We start from the raw sequence: 10,557 nt of genomic DNA on the forward strand, positions 1-10,557 counted from the left end.
ACATGAACTATATTTTCAGTGTGGTCAAAGATGATTTCACTCCATATAGTCCTGGCATCTAAAAGGCTGGACTAACATGGCATCCGTAGAAATTCCGGTGGCTACCAGGATATGGGTGTTGCTGTCTCTGTCTCCTGGCTGCTTGGATAGATGTCTTCATGGTCTTGCTATACTCCAAATGCTGCCTTAAGTAAGCAGCTTCTTTTGAAGTCCATCAGATGTAGCCTGCTGTAGTGTCTGTTTCCCAAAGAAGTTTGTCTCTGCTGCAGCACATCTCTGCGGCCTCCTTGTGCTGCTGCTATCAACAGCGCCTGCCTACTCAAAGGACAGAAATGTGTCCAAGTCCTCTTGCTGTACCCTGAGCCTGAGCTCAATCCAGAGGGCTCTGCAAGAGGTGGTTGTCAGCCGGAGCTTGCAGAAGCAGACGGAGGGCTGCAACTCGTACTGCACTGTTAGCAGTTGAGGCATGGCTATCCAGACTTCTCTCACCAGTTCCTGGAACCAGGTTGCAGTTTTCTCCATATCCTGGAGAGTTTGTAGGAGGCTGAGCATCTCCTCTTTCCCCAGGTGGTCCTCAGGGTGGTGGAAGAAGGACATCATTGTCTCACACCAGCTGCTCCCTTGTGCATATTCAGTTCAGCACTCTGGCTACTGCACTGTTGGTTTGTTCTGGAGAAAACATTTGGGAGCAATTCCCACTGCCTGCTGAGTGTTGTCTTCTCCACGTCCAGAGTGCTCGTCTGTGGGACAAGTGGGCGTCTCTCATTTCCCAAACATCAGCAGGCTTCTGAGCCGATCTTGCAGCTCCTCCAACTCCTGCAGCGCCTGTTCATGACTGTCTGGATCCTGCACCAGGTACTGGAGGAGGTTGAGCGGTTGGGACGCTCGGAATTGCTGCGGCAAGATAATCTCCGCAGGCACGTCCTCATTTCCTATGAAGAAATGATTGAGACGTTTCTCCTCCACACAGCAGCGCAGGTAGCGCAAGATGTCATCCATCCGCTGCAGGAAATACTTCCCATGCCAGCTTTCCAAAGGGATGGCAGTCAGGAGGTGCATGAGCACGGTCCTCAGTTGGTAGGTAGAAAAGGTGTGGCCCCCCAGGATGTAGGCACCCACTTGCATGTATTTGAGGTAGGAAGTGTTTCCCTGGTCATGGGCGGCAATATGCTGGAATAACTTTCCCTCTGCCACTGCACAACTCTGTGGCCAGGTTGTGCTGGGGGTATCAGCAGCCTCTGTCTCCTGGCTGCTCAGAAAGATGTCCGTATGGTCTTGCTGTACACCAAACACGATCTCAACGACAAAGGCTGTTTTGTGGATATCTGTCAGATGAAGCCTGCAGGAGCGCCTGGACAGCACCACATTCATGCTGCATGTTGCTGACTCAGGCATGCATTTCCAGGCGCATGTGATCAGCATCTGGAACCAGCGGACAGTCTTCTCCACGTCTAGGTAGGAGTCAGTGCAGAAGTCATACAGTGGGCTGGGGTGCTGATCTCCCAGCTCTTCCTTGGAGGTGTGGAGGAAGCACCGCATACCCATCTCCTGCTCCCTCCCGCACGTGCATTTCAGATCTACACGGATACGGGAGTTCCTTGCTGGCAGCTCCCCTGTGGCGCCCAGATCAAGGCAGAAAACATGCCCACGTGGGGCCGACAGGGGCACAAGCAGACAGAAGATGGGTTCGTTCTCAAGGGGACACCAGCCTTCATAGGCACTGCCCACCCCGATGGGGCTCTCTGGCACTGGACAGAAAGTATCTGATACAAGATACCGGCATAAATTGATGAGGCGACCAAACAGGAGGAGTATCTGCTCACAGTTATCTCGATGAATTTGGTTTGGCCAGAGCACATCAGCAAAGAGAAGATTATTCATCTCCTCTTCCACTTTCTTCTCCTCTTCCACTTCCTCCTGTTGCACCTCCGGCTCCTGCTGCTCCTCCACAGTGCTGGAACTCTCCTCATCACCTCTGTCTTCAACTCTCTGGAACTTTTTATAGATCTTCCATGTGAACCAGAGAAGAAGGAAGAGAATGCAAAGAACACGGCAAACCTTCCAGTAAGGCAACACTGCGAAGAGCAAGGCTTGAATATCCACCCTGCTCTTCTTCATGTTCCTCTCTTCTAATTCTATGAGCTTGATCATCTGCTCTCGCAGAAACACCTCCCGCTGACGAATGCGTTCAAGCGTTTCTGCATCCAACTCATCGCCAACAATAGCTACTCTCTGCGCCAACAAGGCGAAGAAAAACGCCAAAGCCATGATCTGGAAGAGAGGAGAGAGGGGAGGTCAGTGGGGCTGGGTGGGAGCTCGCGCACGGCTGGGGGAGTGGGTCCGGGAGCTGCAGCTTGTGGGCTCAGGTAGGAGCGGGGCCGAGGGAGCTGGGAGGCAGCGGGGGCTGAGGCCGGCGCTGTTGCTGACTGCCCCGAGAGCTGCTCACAGGCTGCCCTGAGCGCTCGCTGCCGGCACTGCAGGCTCCCAAAGCCCTCGCGGGCTGCTGTTTGCGCCCGGCCCAGCACAGCCTTCCCCCTGCTGCTGCACTCACCGCTGGCCCAGGCCAAAGTGGAGCAGCGCTGCCTGCTGATGGCCTCGATGCCAGCCCCGCATTGTGACGCACTGTGACGTCACAGACGCCCTGCATTGTGAAGTACTGTGACGTCACAGACGCCCCAGCCCCACCCTTCGGCCCCCCTCAGCTGCCCTGGGCCTCCATGGCCGCAGCATCGGCCCTGCTCTGAGGCACGTGGCCAGACTGAGCTCCCAGGGTCTCCCTTTACAAAGCAGACTGGAATCCCCTGGAGCGACCTCAAAAAGAAAGTTGGGTGACCCGGCCTGTGGATGCTCTGCTCCTAGTGTGTCATCCCCAATTAAATTCCAATAGTCTGATCCCTGCAAACTCGTTTGGTGTTGAGAGTTGTTTGGGAGAACAGGGAGGACATGATGGCTTCAAGGACGTTATGGCCTTGTGAGAAGGCTTGGTGAGTGAGACGGGGAGTATTACCTGGATTTCTGCAGGAATAGTTGGAAATACTGGTGATAGGTGGATGGTTGGACTGGATGATCCTGAGGTCTGTTCCAGCCTTGTTGATTCTGTGACTGTCTTGCCCCAGTTTATAGGAGGGAGGCAAGGTTCTTTAACATATGTATACCCGGCGTGAGAGTAAGAAACAACGGTTCAGATGTTGGTCCGACCAGTTTATTATAAATCTTAATTAGGGAGATGGGGAAGGAGAGAACGGACATTATTATAGGGTGATGGGGAAGGGAAGGCAGGCGATAGTAAAGATAGGAAATAGAAGCAAGGAGTCTTTGCAGGAAGCAGGAGGGAGATAGTCACCACCATGGGTCCAGCAAGGTTTGTCATTGATCTTCATTAGTGGTGGGTCATCAGGCGTTGGTGTTCCACTGATGATGACGGTGACCACAATGACGAATGAATTTCCAGTGGTAGCACCAACTTATTTATAAGTCCAAAGTGGTTGAGTCAGCTTTCTTTTTGGAGTGACAGCTCAAATCCAAAATAGTTGAGTCAGCTCTCCTTGGGGTAGAAAATTCTGGCTTAGGGATCTCAGCAAAACTCCTTTGTTCCCATCTTCTGGGCCTTGCCAGCAGATAAGAGGGAGCAGGGATGCCCATCTGCATCCTGTTTTTCACAGGACACGATGGCATCATTCCCCAATTTTCCCATACCAAGCTGGAGCTATTTAGTCCCAGGCCAGATCTTCCACCCGTAAACACTCCTGTGCACTCTGTTCCGGAAGCAAACAGCTATGAAGGAAGGTGCTATCAGATGCCTACAGGGTGATGTTGATTGTCACACGGTAGCACCCATCACTTGCCTCCTCCATAAATCAGTGAGAGTCTTATCATGAGAAAACACCTCAGGAAGCAAGCTTTGAGCCAGAAAACAAAGAAGGGTTCTCACAGTGACTCTAAAGCTGTCTTACCACAGCACTGTGAGCTGGCTCTGGGGACATCTCCTTGAGCAGACACTCAGGGACAGAGCATTTCTCCCATTTTTGTCGAGGCCGAGGCTTGCAGAGCAAAAGAACCCTCACGGAGAGGCGGGCTGGTCCCTGCCCAGCTGTTAATAGGAGTCTCTGCTTCAGGCGTCCATGCAGCGGCCTCTTCAATTGCATGGGCTGTGGATCCCTGAGGTGAGGTTTTCCTTCAGAGAGAACTTCCACCTGCTCGTTGGGCAGCATCTTCTCCATGTCCAGCATGCTCAGCTCTGTAGCAGGTGGCAGGTGGGGTGTTAGTCATTCTGTAGGCACCTCCTTGAACAGGGACGCAGAGCTGCAGATGTTTCTGATGGAATCTGTTGTGCCACGCATGCCTGGCTGTTTTGTGAAGAAGAGCGTTCCTGTGGCAGTGCATCTCTGCGGCCTCCGATAACGACAGCCCCTGCCTACTCAAAGCTCAGGAACATGTCCTTGTCCTGTATCCCAAGCATGAGCTCAATCCAGATGACTCTGCCGTTGGTGGTGGTCAGCTTGATCTTGCAGAATCGGTAGGAGGACAGCATCTCGGCCTGCGCTATGGAGAACAGTGGCATCTCCGGCCAGGCTTCTAACACCAGTTTCTGGAACCAGGCTGCAGTTTTCTCCATATCCAGGTAGGAGTCGCAGCATAGGGTTTGTAGGAGGCTGGGCATCTGCTCTTTCCACAGCTTGTCCCGAGGGTGGTGGACGAAGCACAGCATGTCCCCTATCACCCGCTCCCTTATGCAAGTGCACTTGAGCTCCACGCGGAGGCAGGAATTCCTCACCCCCACCCTCGCCTTGGGGCCGTGCTCCAAGTGGAAGACATGTCCCGGGGGTGCCTTCAGGGGCACGAGCATGCGGTAGACAACATGGTTCCCTTCGGGTCTGGTGTTTTCAAAGCCAACGCCCACCCCAACAGCTGGCCGCAGCTGTGGCATGAAGTAACTCTGGGGAAGTATCTGACAGACGGTCAGAAGCTCATCCACCAGATCCTCCACCACCTTGCACATGTGTCTCCTGGTCTTCAGAGGCCAAATGGAGAACTCATAGTAAAACCTGCTCACGTAGGTAACGTCATCGGAGCCTTCATGGTACACTGGCTCCCACATCTCCCCGTCAGAGTTTCTCTGCATCTCAGTTTCACGTTGGATCTCCTTTTCCTCTTGAGTCTCTATACACTGGATGAAGTCGACGAGCAGGAAAAGCAGCAGTACAGCCAAGGCCCAAATTTCCCAAGGCTGCCGTGCAAAGAAGTGCCAGAGTTGCACATCCATCCTGCTCCGCTCGATCTCCTCCAGCATCTTGGTCATCTGCTCTCGCAGAAACACCTCACGCTGACGCATGCGTTCAAGTGTTTCCGCATCCAGCACATCACCAACAAAAGCTACTCTCTGCGCCAACAAGGCAAAGAAAAACGCCAAAGCCATGATCTGGAAGAGAGGAGAGAGGGGAGGTCAGTGGGGCTGGGTAGGAGCTCGCGAAGGGCTGGGGGAGCTGGTCCAGGAGCCGCAGCGTGTGGGCTCAGGTAGGAGCGGGGCTGAGGGAGCTGGGAGGCAGTGGGGGCTGAGGCCGCTGTTTGCGCCCGGCCCAGCACAGCCTTCCCCCTGCTGCTGCACTCACCGCTGGCCCAGGCCAAAGTGGAGCAGCGCTGCCTGCTGATGGCCTTGATGCCAGCCCCGCAGTGTGATGCACTGTGATGTCACAGACGCCCCAGCCCCACCCTTCGGCCCCCCTCAGCTGCCCTGGGCCTCCATGGCCGCGGCATCGGCCCTGCTCTGAGGCACGTGTCCGAACTGGATTTCCTTTGTTTCCCTTGGGTTTTACTGCGGAGAAAGCGGTTGGCTTCATATATTCTAAGGGTCGATGACAGATTAAACCTTGTTCTTAACCTGATTTTTTTGATTGCATTTGGTTCAATTTCTTCAATTTTTGTTTATGTAATATTCTTTTTATTATTTTCTGCAGATGTAGCTCTTCTAAGCCTGTTGAGGTCCATTTTAAATCTCAGTCTTTGTCCGCTCTTGACTTCTTGACTCAAGAGAGGGATCTCTGAGACGAGTGTGTTTCAGCCTATCTGCATTGTGGTAAATAAAGTGGGCCTGTCCATCTTGAACCTTGTCTATGTTTTTCCTTCTCTGAGGTCCTGAAGGAGTGTCTGTTCTGTGACAATGTGGGAAAATGTATGTTGGGCAAAATGGCACCTTCAGGTTACGACAGCCAAAAAGGCTGGTGACTTAATGCTGCTGCAGTAACTGATAATCTTCCTTTGTCAAGGTTTGGGATCACCAATGTCATCCAAATATAAAAAGCTCCCAGACAACACCTCCCAGGTGAAACAGTAATGGTGTCTTTACAAGAAGAGTGAACTGTGGATCTAACACAGATGCAGGTACTCACATGAGCCCAAGGCTTTGTCACTCAGGTGTTTGCTGATGAGAACTTGTTAGGCACAGGCTTAGAATGATTAAAAAAAATCATTTCAAGGTGGAAAAGACCTTTAAAGGCCATCTGGTTCAATTCCTTTGCATTGAACAGGAACACCCATAGCTTGAGCAGGAGGTGTGAGAAACATGCTCCAAATCAAAAATTTCTAATCAGGCAGAGATCTCTGTGAAGAGCACTTTATTCATTATTGCAGTAATGGGTGCACAACCCCTACTGACAAGGGAGAAGTTGTGCAACTAGTCAGTGAAATCCGCAGCTTAATATACCCTGGGTCTAACGCAGGAAGAACCTCTCCTGGCACTCATTGGTTGAGTGTCTCAGGCTCACAGTCTTCTGACACTGTTGCTACCTTACATTTCCATACAGTGTCTGTTACCAGTCCATTGTCTTTAGGAATGTTGGGTACTTTTTATGGCAACAGGAAGAAAATATTCTCAAAAATTAGCAAACTCATTCTGTCCTTTACCAGAATCTCCCTTAGCCTATATAATTACCTTACCTAGCGCCTTTGCCAATTCTACCCAGGTCAGAATGCCCCAGTCTCAACTTTAGTCTGTTCAGGATCTTTCTTTGTGAAAGGCAACTTATCCTAGACTACATACAAAAATACTGGACATTTCCACTGCAAAAACACAGTCTACCTTTCACAGTGGTCTGCCTTGTTTTGGTTGTCTCCAGGGTCTGGGCACCTGCCACCTTTCTGGGCAACTTGTGCCGGTGCTTCATTTCCATTATTGTAAGGAAACACTGTTTCTCATATCCAGTCTAAATCTTCTCTCTCTTACTTTGAAACCATTTGCTTTGTCCTACCACAGCAGACCATCCAGAAGAGTCTGTCCCCTTCTTTCTTACAGCCTTCTAGTAGATACTGAAAGGCTGCTCTCAGCTCTCCATGGAGTTGTCTCCTTTCCAGGCTGCACAGCTCCAGCTCTCCCAGTCTGTCCTTGAAGGAAGCTGTTCCATTCCTTGGATCATTTTTGTGGTCCTCCTCTGGATGCACTCCAACAGGTCCACATTTCTCCTGTACTGAGGACTCCCCACCTGGACGCACTATCCAGATGAGGTCTCACCAGCCCAGAGCAGAGGGGCAGGATCCCCTCTCTGACCTGCTGACAACTGCTTTAGATGCAGCCCATGATACAACTGGCTTCCTAGGCTATGAGGACATATTGCTGGCTTGTGTCCAGCTTGCCATCCACCAGTGTCCCAAAGCTGATGCATTAGTTTCACCAAAAGAAGGGCACATATACCACTAGTTCTGTTTGTTTTTTAATTTTTATTAATTTTTTTGAAAATTTTTAATAATTTTTATGTTTTTTTTAAATTAAATTTTTTGAAACATATACATGGATGAAATATCTATGTATACTATTAAAACATATACATGGATGAAATATCTATGTATGTTATTAAAACATATACATCGATGAAGCATCGATGTATATGTTTTAATAATATGCATTTTTCTGATCTACATGAACTATATTTTCAGTGTGGTCAAAGATGATTTCACTCCATATAGTCCTGGCATCTAAAAGGCTGGACTAACATGGCATCCGTAGAAATTCCGGTGGCTACCAGGATATGGGTGTTGCTGTCTCTGTCTCCTGGCTGCTTGGATAGATGTCTTCATGGTCTTGCTATACTCCAAATGCTGCCTTAAGTAAGCAGCTTCTTTTGAAGTCCATCAGATGTAGCCTGCTGTAGTGTCTGTTTCCCAAAGAAGTTTGTCTCTGCTGCAGCACATCTCTGCGGCCTCCTTGTGCTGCTGCTATCAACAGCGCCTGCCTACTCAAAGGACAGAAATGTGTCCAAGTCCTCTTGCTGTACCCTGAGCCTGAGCTCAATCCAGAGGGCTCTGCAAGAGGTGGTTGTCAGCCGGAGCTTGCAGAAGCAGACGGAGGGCTGCAACTCGTACTGCACTGTTAGCAGTTGAGGCATGGCTATCCAGACTTCTCTCACCAGTTCCTGGAACCAGGTTGCAGTTTTCTCCATATCCTGGAGAGTTTGTAGGAGGCTGAGCATCTCCTCTTTCCCCAGGTGGTCCTCAGGGTGGTGGAGGAAGGACATCATTGTCTCACACCAGCTGCTCCCTTGTGCATATTCAGTTCAGCACTCTGGCTACTGCACTGTTGGTTTGTTCTGGAGAAAACATTTGGGAGCAATTCCCACTGCCTGCTGAGTGTTGTCTTCTCCACGTCCAGAGTGCTCGTCTGTGGGACAAGTGGGCGTCTCTCATTTCCCAAACATCAGCAGGCTTCTGAGCCGATCTTGCAGCTCCTCCAACTCCTGCAGCGCCTGTTCATGACTGTCTGGATCCTGCACCAGGTACTGGAGGAGGTTGAGCGGTTGGGACGCTCGGAATTGCTGCGGCAAGATAATCTCCGCAGGCACGTCCTCATTTCCTATGAAGAAATGATTGAGACGTTTCTCCTCCACACAGCAGCGCAGGTAGCGCAAGATGTCATCCATCCGCTGCAGGAAATACTTCCCATGCCAGCTTTCCAAAGGGATGGCAGTCAGGAGGTGCATGAGCACGGTCCTCAGTTGGTAGGTAGAAAAGGTCTGGCCCCCCAGGATGTAGGCACCCACTTGCATGTATTTGAGGTAGGAAGTGTTTCCCTGGTCATGGGCGGCAATATGCTGGAACAACTTTGCCTCTGCCACTGCAAAACTCTGTGGCCAGGTTGTGCTGGGGGTATCAGCAGCCTCTGTCTTCTGGCTGCTCAGAAAGATGTCCGTATGGTCTTGCTGTACACCAAACACGATCTCAACGACAAAGGCTGTTTTGTGGATATCTGTCAGATGAAGCCTGCAGGAGCGCCTGGACAGCACCACATTCATGCTGCATGTTGCTGACTCAGGCATGCATTTCCAGGCGCATGTGATCAGCATCTGGAACCAGCGGACAGTCTTCTCCACGTCTAGGTAGGAGTCAGTGCAGAAGTCATACAGTAGGCTGGGGTGCTGATCTCCCAGCTCTTCCTTGGAGGTGTGGAGGAAGCACCGCATACCCATCTCCTGCTCCCTCCCGCACGTGCATTTCAGATCTACACGGATACGGGAGTTCCTTGCTGGCAGCTCCCCTGTGGCACCCAGATCCAGGCAGAAAACATGCCCACGTGGGGCCGACAGGGGCACAAGCAGACAGAAGATGGGTTCATTCTCAAGGGGACACCAGCCTTCATAGGCACTGCCCACCCCGATGGGGCTCTCTGGCACTGGACAGAAAGCATCTGATACAAGATACCGGCATAAATTGATGAGGCGACCAAACAGGAGGAGTATCTGCTCACAGTTATCTCGATGAATTTGGTTTGGCCAGAGCACATCAGCAAAGAGAAGATTATTCATCTCCTCTTCCACTTTCTTCTCCTCTTCCACTTCCTCCTGTTGCACCTCCAGCTCCTGCTGCTCCTCCACAGTGCTGGAACTCTCCTCATCACCTCTGTCTTCAACTCTCTGGAACTTTTTATAGATCTTCCATGTGAACCAGAGAAGAAGGAAGAGAATGCAAAGAACACGGCAAACCTTCCAGTAAGGCAACACTGCGAAGAGCAAGGCTTGAATATCCACCCTGCTCTTCTTCATGTTCCTCTCTTCTAATTCTATGAGCTTGGTCATCTGCTCTCGCAGAAACACCTCACGCTGACGCATGCGTTCAAGCGTTTCTGCATCCAACTCATCGCCAACAATAGCTACTCTCTGCGCCAACAAGGCGAAGAAAAACGCCAAAGCCATGATCTGGAAGAGAGGAGAGAGGGGAGGTCAGTGGGGCTGGGTGGGAGCTCGCGCACGGCTGGGGGAGTGGGTCCGGGAGCCGCAGCGTGTGGGCTCAGGTAGGAGCGGGGCTGAGGGAGCTGGGAGGCAGCGGGGGCTGAGGCCGGCGCTGCTGCTGACTGCCCCGAGAGCTGCTCACAGGCTGCCCTGAGCGCTCGCTGCCGGCACTGCAGGCTCCCGAAGCCCTCGCGGGCCGCTGTTTGCGCCCGGCCCAGCACAGCCTTCCCCCTGCTGCTGCACTCACCGCTGGCCCAGGCCAAAGTGGAGCAGCGCTGCCTGCTGATGGCCTCGATGCCAGCCCCGCATTGTGACGCACTGTGACGTCACAGACGCCCTGCATTGT

The 10,557-nt window shown here is 51.7% G+C and overlaps 2 protein-coding genes across 2 annotated transcripts; both read right to left on the bottom strand.

The window, feature by feature from the left end:
• Positions 1-762: 762 nt before the first annotated feature.
• Positions 763-2,268, bottom strand: LOC140253416 (inositol 1,4,5-trisphosphate receptor-interacting protein-like 1). Its single transcript, XM_072338963.1, has one exon. The coding sequence runs from the start codon at positions 2,266-2,268 to the stop codon at positions 763-765; it is 1,506 nt and encodes a 501-aa protein (XP_072195064.1).
• A 6,401-nt stretch (positions 2,269-8,669) lies between these two features.
• Positions 8,670-10,175, bottom strand: LOC140253279 (inositol 1,4,5-trisphosphate receptor-interacting protein-like 1). Its single transcript, XM_072338793.1, has one exon. The coding sequence runs from the start codon at positions 10,173-10,175 to the stop codon at positions 8,670-8,672; it is 1,506 nt and encodes a 501-aa protein (XP_072194894.1).
• Positions 10,176-10,557: the final 382 nt, after the last annotated feature.

This window comes from Excalfactoria chinensis, chromosome 5 (assembly GCF_039878825.1).
Source record: "Excalfactoria chinensis isolate bCotChi1 chromosome 5, bCotChi1.hap2, whole genome shotgun sequence".
NCBI classification, from domain to species: Eukaryota; Metazoa; Chordata; class Aves; order Galliformes; family Phasianidae; genus Excalfactoria; species Excalfactoria chinensis.

Coding starts and splice junctions, on each gene's coding strand:
- LOC140253416 (XM_072338963.1), bottom strand. CDS start 2,268: ATGGCTTTGGCGTTTTTCTTCGCCTTGTTGGCGCAGAGAGTAGCTATT.
- LOC140253279 (XM_072338793.1), bottom strand. CDS start 10,175: ATGGCTTTGGCGTTTTTCTTCGCCTTGTTGGCGCAGAGAGTAGCTATT.